At 31.6% G+C, this 17890-nt stretch overlaps 2 protein-coding genes across 2 annotated transcripts; one reads left to right on the top strand and one right to left on the bottom strand.

Moving 5' to 3' along the window:
* The first annotated feature begins 2075 nt into the window (after positions 1 to 2075).
* Positions 2076 to 3933, top strand: LOC133300486 (protein REDOX 2-like). The gene is made up of 4 exons (XM_061500042.1): positions 2076 to 2392; positions 2489 to 2732; positions 2812 to 2991; positions 3709 to 3933. Exons 1-4 carry the CDS (start codon positions 2076 to 2078, stop codon positions 3931 to 3933), a joined length of 966 nt encoding a protein of 321 aa, XP_061356026.1.
* A 4146-nt stretch (positions 3934 to 8079) lies between these two features.
* LOC133300485 (probable LRR receptor-like serine/threonine-protein kinase At5g59680) lies at positions 8080 to 13581 on the bottom strand. The gene is made up of 6 exons (XM_061500041.1): positions 12992 to 13581; positions 9871 to 10343; positions 8782 to 8914; positions 8422 to 8490; positions 8244 to 8315; positions 8080 to 8152 (listed from the first exon to the last, which is right to left on the bottom strand). Exons 1-6 carry the CDS (start codon positions 13579 to 13581, stop codon positions 8080 to 8082), a joined length of 1410 nt encoding a protein of 469 aa, XP_061356025.1.
* Between the last annotated feature and the right edge of the window lie 4309 nt (positions 13582 to 17890).

Genomic DNA, 17890 nt, shown 5'->3' with positions numbered 1-17890 from the left:
AGCAGCAAAATGTCATCAAATATATGTATGTGCACAACTTCATACCAATGTCGTGGATTTATAAATATGTTGATTGGGTTTGCACTTATGTATAGTTTTAGGTTTATGCTATGTCTACGTATTTGACTTTGAGATTTAGATATTGAGGTAGGATATTTATACTATCAATTATTTCTATTATCACTCTACTATAACTATGTACTTTGGGGAGTACATCAAAAATTGTTTTTCTTTTCTTTCTTTTCAAAAACTTTTCAGATATTGTCTGTTGAAAAGTGGGATCCAACAATGATTAGAGTGATAATAGAAAAATGGGATAGTAAAAATATCACCCCTCCTAGATATTATATGTTGGCATTTAGCAGTGAACAACTTCAAAGTGTTATAAACTATCAACAACTTTAAAATAAAAAAGGAATATGAGTGATATTATGCGAACAAAGTGATGAGCAATATTTTATCAATCAAGCTGTGCAAGAAAAAACGTTGGAAGTAAAACTCAATATATGAGAATGTTATACCCTGATAAAAATAATTTCTCTATTGAACATTTCTTCTGATGATTTGATTTCATGGCAAGAAAAGAAAATATAAGTAATTTCTCATGAAAGAAAATATGTTTGTCGTTGAAATACTTGCTTAAACCGTTTCTTTTTCTTTCAGATTTCAGGTTTAAAACACTTCCAATTTTTATTTTATATTTTTTGTGAAGGAGGGTGCTTGACAAGAAAACGAATCCTCTCATATTTTTTTTATTTAACATGATCATATTATATGGAAGAATCTTAACCATATAAAGGTGAATCAACACTAATGATTTTGTAACTACTTATTTTAATATTTTTTCTCTCTCTTATCTTATTATTATTGATCCATGTTTGTATGATTATGATTCTCTCATATAATATGGTCATTTTAATAAATATCATCTTTGTATGATTATGATTCTCTCACATAACATGGTCACGTTAATAAATACATGATAGGATTCACTCCCCAATTGACAATGAGGATTGGCATATCTAATCCACCATTTTGCCCACGTTCGAGGTGGTTTATATTCGATTCTAAGATTTTTCTCTGTCTCTGGTCTTGCAAGCGATGTGCTTTCTCATCTAAACTTTTTATCTAAAGAAACAAAGGGTGCTTAATTAATGAATTAAATACTTCTTCCTTCATTGTTCATATCTTAAGAAGGAAGAAACAAAGTAGGGGAAGGATCCGTATACAAATTTTTTTTACAAATTACACTAAGTATGACCGGTCATACACTCTTGATTAAAGTATAACCGGTCATACTTAGTGTAGTTTGTAAGAGTTTGTAAATAAAAAATTTATAAATATAACCTTCCCCAACAAAGTATTATTAATTTGTGGAATGTCAACGACGGGATATGCTTTAAGCCTTAAAAAAAAACAAATCATTCATTTTTATTCTTTTTTTCTCTTTCAGTCTATCTATTGACTTTAAGCAAATCAAGTTGTCAGAGTACCACAATTATATTATATTCTTGTTATTAAACTTTAAATAGAATAACAGAAAATAATAATACAAAAAAATATTAAACTTCAAAAAAGTCACCAGTTTATTTTGATTTTTTTCCTTATTTATAAATCTTGACTAGTCATGATGAATGGTGTCTGTTGGCAGTGAAGAGTCGTGACTATTCGAAGATAAAAAGTCATACTTGTTCACTAGTAATAGCTAAACTTTAAATAGAATAACAGAAATTAATAATACAAAAAAATATTAAACTTCAAAAAAGTAACTAGTTTATTTTGATTTTTTTCTTTATTTATAAATCTTGACCGGTCATGATGAATAGTGCCAGTTGGCCGTGAAGAGTCGTGACTGTTCGCCCGTGAAAAGTCATACCTGTTCACTAGTAATAGTTATGTTTGTCCAACAATGTAAAGACACATCTCTTCGCACCCAACTTCTTATTCATACCATTTGAATTCTATAAAATTTCTAACAATTCAGACCAAACATCTCTCAACTCACTGAGTACATATCAGAAACACCTATACATATTGTAGTCACATTTTACACAAACCAAACACACTGAGAAAATATGGAAGCAAAGAAAATCCCAGAGGTAACACTAAACTCAGGGAAAAAGATGCCACTAATAGGCCTAGGAACTGCAGCACATACTCTTCCACCACATGCAGCTCTCACCTCAATCTTCATTGATGGCTTTGAAGCTGGATACAGACACTTTGACACTGCTTCTTTCTATGGAAACGAGGAGCCTCTAGGAAAAGCTGTGGCAAAGGCTTTAGAGCTAGGCCTTATAAAAGGCCGTGATGAAGTCTTCATCACTTCAAAACTTTGGTGCACTGATACACAACATGACCTTATCCTTCCAGCACTAAAAACCACACTGCAGTTGAGTATAACCCTCTTCCCAAGTTTGTTAATTTCTCTATTTGTAATCTCCCTCTGGATGATGCTTGTTTTCTAAGTTTCCTTGAAACTGTTTAGGAAGCTGGGACTGGAGTATGTGGATCTCTATTTGATTCATTGGCCAGTGAGGCTGAAACCTGGAGTTGAATTTTTTCATATGTCAAAGGAGGATGTGCTGCCCTTTGACATAAAAGGAACATGGGAAGCTATGGAAGAGTGCCATAGATTAGGTTTAGCCAAGTCTATTGGTGTCAGCAACTTTGGCATCAAAAAGCTCAACCAGCTCTTAGAAAATGCTACTATCCTTCCTGCTGTCAATCAGGTATGAAAATTTAGCAAAGGAAGCTTGATTTTGACACAGTGATGAACACTTGTTGGTGATCCCATTCAATTGGTTTTAGGTGGAAATGAGCCCATCATGGCAGCAGGGGAACCTTAGAGAATTCTGCAAGCAGGAAGGAATCCATGTGAGTGCATGGTCACCACTAGGAGCTTACAAAACTTTGTGGGGTTCAAATGCAGTGATGGAGAACCCAATCCTTACGAAAATCGCTCGAACAAGGCAGAAGAGCGTGGCTCAGGTGCTCTTACCATCTCAGTCTTAAACTACCCTGCATTATAACTTTAGTAACCATGAAGTTTTAAACTTTTAAGTAAAGGAGTAAACCAATAGGTTCATTTCTTTTTAGTAAATAGATTTCTTTGCATATTTTCTTGTTTGATGAGAAAAATGCTTTTTTCTCCTTGTCATTCCACAAAGCAACAGTTCAAATTGAGAGTGTTATGGATCCCTCCTGGTCATGTTGTCCGATGCTTCGCTTATCTACAAACACCAACAGTTCAGTCTCCATTTTCAGTTTAATTCAATATCAAATTACTGATAACATCAAACACTCACTCTAGTAGTCTTCCCTTCTTTCTCCTCATGCAGCTCATCCTCAAAAACACTGATACTTATCCTCTACAAAGGCACTAATATTTCATATTAGAATCCTTAAGTTGTTAAGTAAAGCAACAGCCAACCTCATCATTAGATGTACACTTGGGCTTAGCCTCTACGAAGTATACGTAAGAACAGGGAGAAACAAGTTGCCAAGTACATATGTGAAGTGTAACATTTCTTAATTTCAAATATTTTCAACCATTTAATAATAATAAAATATTATGATTTAATAAAAATAAAATAGTCTGAAGTCTAACATTTTTTATGTGGACATAATTTCTCATTTTGATAACCAGGTGGTTCATAAACAAATTACACAATTATGTTCATCAAGGGTAATATCATTGTCATGCAGGTAGCACTAAGATGGATATATGAGCAAGGGGCAAGTGCCATTGTGAAAAGCTTCAACAAGGAGAGGATGAAACAAAACCTTGAAATATTTGATTGGGAACTGGGCCAGGATGAATCACAGAAAATCAGCCAGATTCCACAGCGTAGGATGTTTTCAGGAGAACAATTTGCATCCGAAAATGGGCCCTTCAAGTCCTTGGAAGAACTGTGGGATGGAGACCCCTGAAATCATTCCTTGTAGCAGAAAAATGTCATCCAAATATATGTTTGCGTATAACTCCATACCCATGGAGTGGATTTATCAATGTTGCCAACCCATTTAATGGGATAAGATTTGGTTATTAACTTGTTATGGCTGTTTTGTTGTATTGTTAGTAACTTTTCCTTAACGTAACTGTTCCGGATGACTTAACCACATCCGAAGCCCAAGGGCCTTGTAACGTAGATGGCCCAGTTTCACAGAGCCCCAAACAACCTGAGCCCAGTACCCCAAGTTATGTACACGTCAGCCCTACCAGTTGGCCCTAGACGCATGCCCCAAGGCAGCTCGCCTCCCAAGGTAAGACACCAAAATGTCTTACCTTGGAACCCCATATGCTCTGTGGATCGCCCAGAGACCATAAGTGGAAGCCGCCCTGCTGCCGCATGCTGACATCGCCCAAGAGCAGACCCTGCATCGCTGCAGCGCCAGGCGTGTCAGCTCCTCACAACGAATCCCAAGGAGCGTTGACCTCCAATACGTAAGCCCTAACGGATCAGACTCCTGGACTCCTATAAATACCACCCTTGGGCACAAGGGAAGGATCTACCTTTTATCTACTGTTATTATGCCCATTTACTTCTTAGTTATACTCTTCTTATCTGTCTGTCATTAATATCAGCTTGCTACCCCTTGGAATATTACCTCCTAGCCTGGTCTTTACCTCAGCTAGAGGTATAATCCATATAGTGACATTACCCTCAAGGGTACATAGTGGGCTCGTTGTATCGAACGGTACAGTAAGTAACTAGGATCTATCCATCCAAATATTCAAAGTGAGGGAGATTAGTCTCTAATAAAAACTCACTTTATTCTGTCCTACTCCATACCCATAAATATGAATTTATAAAATCATCACCGTTAGGTATTTCACTTCCGAAGGGAGCTGCCATAGTTTGCAGCAAGGGCTTGTAGTTTTATTTTAGGGAAGAAGAGTGAGTTTCTGTCATTGAGGTTTTGTATCAAATAGATTGTGAGTAATGAAACAAATATCACAAAAAAAAAGCTTTTGGCTTCGATCATTCAAGCTCTAGGTTCCATCCCACATGATCATGCTAATTGCTCAAAGTAAATAACACTGTAATATCATGTATAAATGTTTCATCAAGTGAATTATCAAATGAATTAACCCAACTCAAGAATTCATACATATTAATATAGAACCATCAAAATCAAAATCAGCATTATACAAAAGATGAAATAAAAACATAATGTATAGCAATCCTAAAATTCATCAAACCGAAAGAACTATGTTACCGTTTGCAAGGTGAAATATAAACCACCACTTAGAAAGAAAAAAAATCCCTTTCTCTTTCAATTCAAAAGCGATAAACTGCGACTCCTATCCCAATATATAACATACTTACGTGGTGCCAGCGGGGGAAAAAAAAAACAATGATGAAAGTGGAGTTCTTTTAAAAATTACTCATCAATAAGTATGTCGAACCAAACCCTTAGGCATCATTGTCCACTTTGTTGGCTAAGAGAAATAATTTTATCTTTAAGAAACTTTAAACCCATGTCTTAATAGAGCATAACATAAAAAAAATCCTGGTACTTAAAACAGAATATCTTTAAGATGTAAAATGTAATATTTGTAAAGGTAATGATTAAGATTAATTAGATATTTAAAAAAATAATGATTAGATTTTTTAGATATTTATAAAGGTAATGATTAAGATTTCTTGATATTTATAAAGGTAATGATTAGATTCCTTAGAATTTTATAAAAAGTAATGATTAGATTCTTTTTTTTTTTTTTGGACAAGTTACATTTCTTTTTGAAAACTATATAATCCCCCGAGAGAAACTTAAGGGTACAAAGAAGAATAAGAGAGAGAAAGAGAAGGAAATAAGAAAAGAGAGAAAGAAAGTAGGAAAGAAAGAGAGAGAGAGGGAGAGAGAAAGAAAGAAAGAAAGAGGAAGAAGAAGAGGAGGAAGGGGAAGAGAAAGAGAAAGAAAGAAGAAAAAGAAAAGAGAGGGTAATATTGGGAGTAAGCAACGCATTCTCTCCTTTACTTTTAAAGTTGATTTTTAGATATTTTAGAAAGTTATGTTGGTTATGTTTTTATCTATATTATGTTGAAAGTTGATATTTTAAAGTTATTTCTTTAAAAGTTGTGAATATGTCGTTACTCTGCCAAAATTATTTTATGAATTCTTTCTACTCTTTTACTTTATTTTCTATATTTGGCTTTGTGAATTTGATGAATTTACTTATATTAGATATGAGAATAATTTTGAATCAAGATTATAGAAATTAAAGAATTTCTTTGGTACCAAATGAATACTAATGGAATATATAATTTTTTACTGAATGATTCTGATGTGACTGACCCACAAGGGGATCAGAATGGTTATAGGGTAAGAGACGTCTTATCATGGCTTGAGCTCCGCCATACAGAACCTTTCACATACAGAACCCACAAAATTTGAGCACTTACAGAATTGAGCGTTAGTCATTTCAGTTAAAGATTACACATTCCTATATATGTTTGTATACAGAAACTCACAAATTTTGGGTAGAACCCACAAAGGTTTGTGTATGACTAAATGAAGAACCCTCAAAGGTTGGGCTTATATTTATTGTTTATGATATTTTCTTATTATAAATTTTATTCTCTGACAATGATATTTTCCACTAAAGTGGCTGGATTGGTTATAGTTCGAAATTCCCAATATTACTGAGATTTATCTCACGTGTGTTTGTTTTTATGCTAACCTTTTCAGAGTAAACAGACCAGTATATGTAGCTTTGGAGTAGGATAAAGCACTATGGCTAAAGACTTTGAAGACTATATGGAGCTTAGTAGAGCAAATTAATAGAAAGAAAATGTTTCTTTTCAGTTTAGATTATGATGTATTTCTGATGTAATAGTGAACTTAAATTCTGTATAATTAGATTTTATGAATATAATTTTGTTATATGACTTATTTCATATTCGTTGCATTAGAATTTCATTATAATTCTCGTTCTCTTATTTAAAATAAGATTTAAGAATTAATGTGATATCCTCTATTCTAATCAATTGCAGAGGATGTTACATAAAAGTTTTATAAAATATAAGTATGACCAAATGTTTATAGGATCGGATAATTCAACTAACATTACAAATGCTAATGGAGACCAAGGTCACATGATCGAACATTACAAATTACAAGTCAAACCAAATCGTTGACGCAAATTGAGGTGACCATAACTTGCACACACAACATTATAGAATAATTCAAATTAAATACATATGCTAATTTACAAGAAGAAGAAAAAGTTGGTTGGAGAGAAAAGATTAGAAGACACACAGTACGAGGCTTGCTTGATAAGATTCATGATAATCATCGTAAGAGATCCAAACATAAGTTTCCCGTTCATATAAATTTCATGAAAAGCAGTGCTAGCATAGTTTGCGTAGCTACTATGAATGATATGCTTAGCTCATAAATCTTCACGCTTCCACCTCCCAAAGGTTCATTCCCTCCAAGAAGTGCTGGTGGTGGTGGTGGATTGTTTGGTTCATCGCTTGAAACTAATTGAGATGGTGGTGGTGATGGTAGGTTACTTGGAGAATCATTGAGAGGCTGACACTTCATTCCCGAAAGCCAATTATTTGTTGTGCTAAAATAAGCATATGAACGTTAGAAATTAAACTACAAATTAAGGGAACAAATATCTATATGAATAATTTCAATCATTACAAGTGATAAAGGAGTTTGTTTCCCATAATCAGAAATCTCGAGTTCAAATCCTCGTGACGGAGAAAAATGATTTTGGAGAAGTCACCCAGGTCATTGGTGCGTGAACCCGGCTAATCGATCAATCAATGAACCAATAGATATATAAAGAAAAAAAAAATCCCAATCATTCGTTCGTAAGTAAACAATTAAAATGACCATTTTTTATTTAATTTCATTAACTTGGTCATTGTGACCGTTGATGTATCAATAATTAAACCAAAATTTCTCACATGAGATAATCGTGTTATGACAAAGACATAGAAAATCCAAGTATTAGTGTGATATAAGTGTTTAGAAAACATTGATTTTGACAGGCCAGAGAGAATTAATGTTCTACTCTTAACTGGGGGTCATTATCCAAAAAGCAGAGAAAATTCCAACTTACTCAATTTTAATGTTCTTGTTATTTAGAGAAGCAGGTATGGAACCATTGAACCGATTGTCAGACAAATTCCTGCACAAAGAATGGGAAAAGTTTTCAATGTAGGGCTCAAAGAATGTGTTGCATTTGTTGAAACAACAACGTAAATAAGAATGAAACTTACAATGTCTTGAGATTAGGCAGATGACCTAGGAAATCAAGAATGGGGCCTTCTATGGTATTGTTATGCAAATCACTGCAATTCAGAGAAGTTTATTTTGTCAAATAATTAGAAAGCTATTGGTTGATCAATTTAGAAGAGAAGGAAAAAAGCCTTCTTTTGGGTTTTGTAAGCATCTCACATGGTTTCAAGTGCATTCATGGAACTGAAATCCGGAAGTATGCCCTGCAGCTCATAACCACTAAGATACCTATTTTTTTTGTAATCACATATATATCGCAAAATTAGTAGCTATTATAGATAATTTCCAAACTTTAATAGGAGGAATTCATATTATTATTATTTTCATTTATCAACCGATATTTGAAGTCCTAAGAGGCTCAACTAGTCCAGTTTCGGTTTTGAGACTCTTTATTATCTCGAGGAGTTGCGACTCTTAGGATCAAACTCACTATTAATTATTTGAACAAGTCAAATCGTAGAGTCTAACTTAGTCATACTAGACCAATAACTCTTGAACGAAGAAGTCATATTAACTTACAATGCTATAACACGAGGTGTGACATCAGTGGTGCATTGTATCCAATCCCAATTATACGGATATGGTAGACAAGGGTCTCCACTCCAGTCCACAAGCACTTCAAATGCCAACTTCAGTTGTAACAAACCTTCCACTAAATTCACAAAACAAAATCCAAAGGTTAAAGTGTGAATACAAAGTTAATAAAAAAAATTGAAAAAAAAAAAAAAAACTCTTGGTAAATTAGTACTTCTACAAAGGATGAGGAAGGGTATTTATATAGAAACAACAGAAAGAATGTATTCTTTTTTTTAAAAAGTAAAAATCAGCTCATAAAAAATGAAAGTTGAAAATAAAGATAAATATTTAAAAAGTATAAAAGTTTACATTTATGATATTCATTACAAGCAACAGACTCATTGTCGGAGCCATGTGTTGCCTGGGTGTGGTCTCGACCCGGGTTAAATTTTAACAAATTATACTTATTATATATAATTATATAATTAAATTATAATTTGACCGGGTTAAAATTTTAATTTAGCCCGGGCTACAATTTGTAATTTGGCCCTATCTAAAACTTAAAATATTTTTGGTAAAAGATTTGAGTAAGTTGTATTAGGTTATGTGTTCAATTTTCACTTATATAAAAAATATATATTTTTAGTAAAATTAAAAAATATTTAATAAAATTATAATTCTTCTCAGTGCTACCTGCTCAAGTGTTTTGTATTTAATATAATTTAAATATATTATGATATAAACTAACTAAAATTAAGAAAAATAAATACACATATAATTTTTTGGCCCGGATTCATATTGAAGCCCCGCACCGCCACTAAACAGAACTAAGATAAGAGATAAGATCCAATATTCTATCTCCCAATAATTTAACTATCACCAGGATTCTTGACCTATATATAGGTAAGTATATTTATAAATAATGGATTAAATCTATTAGGTAGACACTTTCTAACCCTGCTCTCTTAGTTGTCAACAAACCTCATGCCTTTAAGGCTTTAACTTCGTGCCTCACCACACATTCACGATCCCCTCAGATCAAAAAGTTGGAGAAATATGTATCATATTTTTATAGCAATATAACACACTTACCATCTCTGCTATCTGTCCCAGCAGTTAATGCATCACTTAATGTGTAAACTTCAAGAGCATTGAGTATAGGAGGAAGGGTAGAAGAGTCTGTAGCCTCCAGAACAAAGGAAGTGTCTGCTGAAGCAGTCATGTTGGTGATGTACACTTCTTCCACACTTCCAAAAGGTGGAACTATTGGACTTGAAAAGGTCTTGTTGTCTATGTACATTTGAATGGATCTTTTTCCAACTGCACTTTCCATCACTTCTGAGAAGTAAGTAGTGATGTAAATGGGAAGTTCCTCATTGGGAAGCCTATTGATAAACTGCATGAATTCATTAGTGCTCGAGGAAATAATGGCATTTTGCAGTGCAGCTTGTGGTGGATGATCTTCTGCTGTACTAATGTCAACTCGTGATGCCTCACTTTTGACTTCAGAAAGTGCTATACCAAATGCTGGCAGCCATATTCTATCAAAAGCGTCATCCGGGTACCTAGCATATTCCAATGGATGCAAAATAAAATAATTCCAAGCACCAAATTTTAGATAAAAGGACATTCATCAATATGTGTTTTAAAATAGTATTTTATACAGTTAAAATAAAGTGGTGCAATGAAATATTATTTAATTTTCACATTATATAAAAAAAATTGAACTTGGTTCGAGATCACTTCCAATCCCATTATCAAATTGATAAAAACTCAACATTCATAAAAGTCATTTAACAAAAAAAAAAAGTGTTTTAACACTACAAGAAAACAGCTATATTGAGGCGGTTATACAAGTAAACTGAGGCGGTTATACAAGTAAACTGAGGCGGTTTTAACCGCCTTGATTGCAACGCTAGGCTTCAGCAACTGCCTCAGTTACCACTGTCGAGACGCTAACTAGGGTGGTTAAAGGAAAGCGCTGGTACAACCGCATACGGATAAATAGAGGCGTACTTTTTGGCGGATATTAACGCCTAAGTTAGCAAGACAAGAATCTGGTTAGGAATCAAGGACTGTTCAGACTATGTATTACATTTGAAGGCCTTTTTAGAAACCGCCTCACTTAATAATTACTTGGGCGGTTTACGAAATCACCTGCATAAAACATTTTGAGGCGGTTACTAATTTACAGCCGGTTACTATAAACGTCTCCTAGACTGCCTCTGATAATTATTTGGAGGCGGTTCCGTTGAAATCGCCTCAGATATTCCGTCGTAGTTTACATTTTTTCTTGTAGTGTAAAACTTACCCTTTTGAATAACTAGATCCCTATACACATATACAGAGAACGAGGGGATTCAATTTCCAAGTTTAAAACGGTGTTTAAAAAATAATATAAAACTAATCGTGTTTAGACCTAATTGCTTAAGTTTTGGGGGGATTTGATTTATGATATGTTATTAATATTCTCCACCCTTCAAGTCCAAACAACTATTGTATTAGGGTACATGTTATAAATATAATATAATATAATAACTAAATTTTCATCCCTTGTGGTTATATGGTTTATCATTTACCCAATGTGATTTCAAACATGTTACTTAGACTCACTGTGATTGTAAAATCGTATCATTTGACCTGATGTGGTTTCAAAATATCACTTATATCCATCGTGGTTAACTAATTTTATCACTTAGACCTCTTGTGGTCTTATATATATGAAACTTTTCACATGTCTTAATTTTTATCTTATATTATTTTCATATTATAAATTAAAATTATAATAAGATTAAATATTAAAGATTAAAATAAAAATTATGTTTAAAAATATAATTTTATGTATCCAAAAATATAACAATTTATTTTTTAGTATATTAAAAATAAAAAATATTATTTAAGATATAAAATGGTACTATCTTAAACATTTATTTATGTTAAATAAAAAATTTAAAAAATTATTTATATGAATAATTATTCTAAATTTAAATTTATTTTTAATTAATAATCATATTAGTTAGATTCTTATGATCTTATATATGTAAAAAAAATTATTTTCCTTTTTATATTAGTATAATGATATAAATTAAAATTATAATGAAAATAAAAAATCTAAAATTATTTATTTGAAGATTATGGTAAAGTTAATAATTTAATTAAAAATTTCTTAAAATTAAAAAATATTATTTAAGGAAATCAAATACTTTTCATCTAATTTATTTAATTCATATAAATTAATATATTATAAAAAAATTAATTTATTTTTATCATAGAAATAAATTTAAGTCAAATATTGTTTTATTTTATCTATTCTTTTATCCTATATCATTATAATATTATAAAAAATAAATTTAAAATAAATATTTTATTAAAAAATATCTCTTTAATTTATATTAAATAATATTTTATTTTAAATATATTTTTCGAAAGAAATTATGATGATTTTCAAAATAAATAACTTTAAATTTTTTTAATATAATAATTAATTTTATGAAAAGTTTATTTGATAATATCATAATTATATAAAATATAAATTAGGAAAAATACATAACTTTATATTTTTATGACTAAGTGATATATTTTTATAAGCACTCTGATTGAAAGTTTAAAACCGCAAAGGGTTAAATGAAAAACTTATTTAAGCACAATAAATATGAATGATAAGTTTAATATTATAAGAGATCATGCGATATACCATGAAACTAGAAGGGGTAAAAATGAATTTTTCCTGAAATTAATTAGGGTTTAAGGGATATGTTATTTTACCTATTTTTTATGTCTATTTTACTTACCACTCTCCAATACCATTAGATCAGAATCGCAGCTAACCTTTATCATTTCTCTCTTATCTGATCTAAAGATGTTGGAGAGTGTAAGGTATACTTGAAAAAAAATAGATAGAATAACCTATCTCAGAGTGCTCAAAAAAAAATTTGCCACATTCACATAAAAGTGAGTGGGCCCCATAGCAAATAGAAGAGAAAGAAAAGATTAGTAGGACCCACTCATTTTTATATGAGTGTGATAGATAAAAATTTTCTCAAGCAAAAATAGAATATTTTTCTAAAATTATGTGTTCAAATAAGAACATAAGCTTTTGGGAGAATTGGTGATCATAGGTTATAATTTAACTTTTGAGTGAGGGATTCAAGCCACTTGTGATTGTCGAATGGGGAAAAAAAAGAAGGTATAATTGAGTTGTAATTCTGAATACCTGATAGTCTGATTTCCACCAAGAGCATATCTCCATTGCAAAAACAATGCATGATTGGAATCAACATGACTGTACATTGTAGTGTCCAAGCTGCGTACTTCAAGGGATGATATGAATGGAAGCTGGTTAGGCTTTGTTTGAGCAACACATATGCTGGTTAAGTTTCCTTTGGTTACATATATTGCTTCATAATCAACATAATCATAACTACTTGAGGTGTTGACAGTGGCCCAGTAGTTACCATCAAACTGAAGATCAAAGATGGGTGGAGATAATTTATTGTCATAATTCCCATAGTAAAAGCTTGCTCTAGTAAGAACTTTTTCTCCTTTTTTAACTCTGATGGAATAACAGTTCTTCTTTCTAGTTGGAAACACCCTCAGAGTGCTCAAAGGGTTAGAACCTGAATAGACTTGAATAGACTCACCATGTTGAATGTAGGCATCATCCCCAGTCCATCTTATATTATTTTCATCAGTGACAGATTCAGAGGATCCACAATCAATGCTTACAAAGACTGTAAGAGAAGGCTTTGAGAATAATAGCACCAAAAGTGCTATGGCTAAAAGAAGACTTGGAGGGTTTGTCATGGATGGTTGTGATGAAGAGGTTTATGAAAGGAGAAGATGATAACTAGCTTGAGTTTTGTGTTTAGGCTAAGCATGTTCTGATTATATATATAATGATGCCATCATAAGCTTCTTTAATATTGATATGCACATAGTTGACTAGCCAGCAAACTTGGTTTCCCAAGTTATTCTATTGTTGATTGGGTTTGCACTAGGGTATTTGGTAGATTTATGCTATGTATTCCTATTTGACTTAGGATTTAGACATTATATGTTGACCTTTAGCTGTGAAAAACTTCGAAATGCTATTAACTATCAAAAACTTAATTAAAAAAAAAATGGGCAAATGAAATGCATACAAAGTGGTGAGCAACTCCGATGCCCGGACACACTTTGGAAAAAAAAAGATGCATATCGGATATCGATAATTTTCGACACGCGGTCAATATTTTTCAACACGTGGTCAATACTTCAACACATTTCGGATTCGTAGTCAACATTTTTCGATACACAGTCAACGTATTTTAATACATTTTTTTTTAATATCCAAATTTTGTTTTATTTTATCTTTTTAACTAAACATGAAAAATTGATTTATAAATCAAATATTTTTTATTATGAAATTTGACCTGAAAAATTAACAAGACATGAAAATTATTTTTTCTTTATATTATGAAACTTGAACATGTGATTGATTATATGACTTATTATGAGCTGTTATATGTATTAAATGTAAATTATATTATATATATTAAAAATATTATTTAATATCAAAACATGTCCTAACATATCGAAATCTAACATTTTCTATAATTAATGTATAGGCGTGTCGTGTCGTGTTCCGTGTCCCGTCTCAGTGTCGGTGCAACATAGATGAGCAATATATGATCAATTTAGATGTGCAAATGGTAAGGGTGAGACTTGAAGCAATGGTCGTATGATTGTTCTCTGTAATTGGAAGGTTACGAATTCGAGTCTGGAAAAGTCTTTTTACAAAAATGTAAGAGTACATAGAGTTAACTCCTACTCCTATATTTACAAGTTTGGGAGCTTTGTGTACCGAAATTTGCTCTCTTTTTAATGTGCAAGAGACAATGTTGGAAGAAAAACTCGATAGGAGACAATGATATACCCTAATAAAAGTCATTAAGAAATAAATTAATAACAAATAAATAATACTCTCATTTCTTTTTTTTTGCAAGGAAAAAGTTTAAGTGTGGATAACTCCGGTAACCCATTAGAGAAGACCCCTCAACCTTAATTAGTTGACTACCAGAATGATTAACTTTGTTGGTCTAATAATACTCACCAATAATGATATTTCTGAAAGAGATTATATATCACCAACTAACAAAGTCCTCACATCAGCTACCAACAAATAATAATACTCTCATTTCTTTCTCTTATATTTTCTCTTTCTTTATCTCTAGTTGGCTTCAAACTTGTCCGACCACCGCAATTATATTATATCCCATATGACTATTAAACTTCAAACATAATAACAGAAATCAATAATCCAAAATACTCAATGCGTATGTTCAGCTCCACAGAGTTGACTTTAAACCTGTACCCAAAAAAAAAAAAAAAAGAGTTGACTTTAAACGGAATTTATAGTTGAACTTGCACGTTATTTGATAATAAACTTTCACCGGTAAGTATCAAACTATTTTTTTTTTCTTATGTTATTTAATCTTACCAGTCAAGCCAACCTATTAGTAAACAATTGAAAAACCATGACTGAGGTACCATACTAGTTACCTAAATAATCATAATCCACAAACAGATTATGACTTAATTGAACGAAGATCAATATAAGCAAAAAAAAAAAAAAAAAAATTGTCTTAACAGGTGTAGAATGTGATGCGTCTAGTTGACATGTCTCTATCGAAGTCTAAAAAAATTAAGCTTAGCTGACTACCAGAATGATGAGTGGATCGAAGTTAGAAATTAAATTCAAAGATGGGATTTCAAAAATAGAGGTCCAATTATATGTCACCTCATCAAATTACGGGAATGCTACAGTTTTATATTAGCTGGCAGTGCACGTCAGTACTAGGTAGTTTCATGGTATGAAACAAAACAAAACAAAAGGTTAAATATTCCCCAACATTATATGTCTCCAATATTTATCTAATAACATTAAATTATTTGCTCTCCAACATTCTTATGATCATCTTAATTATATCGGTTATGGTATTGAAAACATGGTAGTCATGTTCTCCGTCTAACTAACAGAAATTCTTGGGCAGTGATGAGAGATGCCTGCTATAACTCAATTAACCATTGATATGTGTTAACGTATTTCTGTTTTGAAAGAAAAAAGACGTATTTTTAACATGAAAAATACAATTTTATGCATGTTTAATATTTGATGGAGTAATTATGGTGCTCAGGTAAGAATTTTTCCTCCCTTATAATTTTTTTTTTTATACAAGTTGTCATCCAAGAACACTCGTTGTATGATAAATGTATTATCAGTGTTTTTTTTTTGTTGTATCAACCAAGCTAAGTACTTCACACATAACACCCTCCACATCAGTTACGTACATAAATCAATTTTCATGTAATTGTTATCATAGTCAAATTCTTCAAGTATTATTTTAATACATAAAATACAAGATAGTGTAAAAAGAATTTATATTGAGAATTCATCAAAATTTAATTTAATTTTATCTCTCAATTTTGTCTTCTTACTGGCCCTTTAATCATTTTATAATTTTGTAGTTATCCTTTTAGAGTATAATTAACTTGTTGGAAAAAAAACCTTGCATAATACTATCGATAGGATTATAGGAGACATGCGGCATTTTAAATTCACAGCGCTTGCACATAAAAATCAATAAACTTGCTAGTATAGGGATATTGTCATTGCAACAATACAATGACGCTGTGATATAAACTGAAAATGACAAGTGAAATTAATATAACCTGATGCTAGTGTTACAAAGATCACTAGATTAATTACTTGCTAATAGCTAGAAACGAAAAACTTGACAAAAGAATAGGAACGAACTTTTCTTAGAGCAAACAAACTTACCGACGTTATGAAATGAAGCCCCCCAAACTAAGTTATGAATCGAAAAAGGAAGAACTAGCTGATACAAATTTGCTGGCCTGTTCGGCAGTGTAAATCATCCGTAATTGTATGCATGTAATTTTCTTAAGATGGTTACCCATTACTCGTTCCAGAAATATCATACATTAATTATGGGGGGAAAACAAATCCAAATTTACTTAATCTTCCATACTGCAAGTAATGGGGATAAGTTGCATAAAATAAACAATTATGGAGTAAATTAATATTTATAACAAGTTGGGGAGTTTTGTATACCGAAATTTGCCTCTCTCTTTTTTTAACGTGCAAGAGACAATGTTGGAAGAAAAACTCGGTAGGACTTAGGAGAAAATGGTAGATGATTTTTGTTTAGATTTCTTACTAAAGGTGGTAATCTAAATTATCCATATTTGATAGAAGATTTCCGAAAAAAAATTCAAAAATGTGATTTTCTCTGAATTTTGTTTTGTGAACAAAATTTAACCAAGAATACTATCCAACAATATCACCCGGATAGTGATATTTTTGGATTCTCAAAAAAATGAAAAATTTAATTCATTTCTAGCAATATTTTCAATCAATCAAACATAACATCAGAAAAATTAATTCAATATTTTCAGAAATATTTAACCTACCAAATAGCTTTTCGTAACATTCTTGGGAAAGTTAATTTCTTACTATATTCTTGAGAATCATGATTTTTAGATAAAAAAAAAAAAAAAAATCTCCTCTGTCAAACGGTTTGTAAGAAAATAAATAATACTCTTCTTTCTTTCTCTTATATTTTCTCTTTCTCTGCATGTCTATCTCTAATTGGCTTCAAACTTGTCAGACCACCGCAATTATATATATTATATCCCACATAATTATTAAACTTCAAACATAATAGCAAACATCAATAATCCAAAATACTCAATGCTTATGTTCAGCTCCATAGAGTTGACTTTAAACCAGTTGACTTCAAACGCAATTTATAGTGGTACTTGCACATCATTTGATAGTAAACTTTCCCCAGTAAGTATAATTGTTAGGAGAAGATCACCTTTGATCTTATCCTTCAGCAACTAAGTCCTAGTTTTTAGCAAGAATAGTTTGTTATTATTCCATGTATAGTTTGTTTAACAGTATACTTTATTCTAGCTGATCCTCCTTGATTCTGTATAACCGACTTGTGTATATATTGGCTATCAGCCATTTCATTAAATACAACAACATATTCAAATCCTCTGAGTTTTTTATATGGTATCAGTTTGAAGGTATCGATCCACTTTCCCA

Source organism: Gastrolobium bilobum, unplaced genomic scaffold, assembly GCF_033153095.1.
Source record: "Gastrolobium bilobum isolate Gb01-03AN ecotype WA unplaced genomic scaffold, APGP_CSIRO_Gbil_v1 utg9870, whole genome shotgun sequence".
NCBI classification, from domain to species: Eukaryota; Viridiplantae; Streptophyta; class Magnoliopsida; order Fabales; family Fabaceae; genus Gastrolobium; species Gastrolobium bilobum.
The sequence above is the reverse complement of the archived record's forward strand: the minus strand, read 5'-3'. Positions and strand labels throughout refer to the sequence as shown.

Bases quoted from the DNA above. Each gene is read 5' to 3' on its own strand.
- LOC133300486 (XM_061500042.1), top strand. From the start codon at position 2,076: ATGGAAGCAAAGAAAATCCCAGAGGTAACACTAAACTCAGGGAAAAAG. The intron at 2,733-2,811 runs GTATGAAAATTT...AATTGGTTTTAG, and splicing joins TCCTTCCTGCTGTCAATCAG to GTGGAAATGAGCCCATCATG. The intron at 2,992-3,708 runs GTGCTCTTACCA...ATTGTCATGCAG, and splicing joins GGCAGAAGAGCGTGGCTCAG to GTAGCACTAAGATGGATATA.
- LOC133300485 (XM_061500041.1), bottom strand. From the start codon at position 13,581: ATGACAAACCCTCCAAGTCTTCTTTTAGCCATAGCACTTTTGGTGCTA. The intron at 8,915-9,870 runs GTAAGTGTGTTA...TTGTGAATTTAG, and splicing joins TGGGACAGATAGCAGAGATG to TGGAAGGTTTGTTACAACTG. The intron at 8,316-8,421 runs GTGAGATGCTTA...TCTGAATTGCAG, and splicing joins ATGAATGCACTTGAAACCAT to TGATTTGCATAACAATACCA.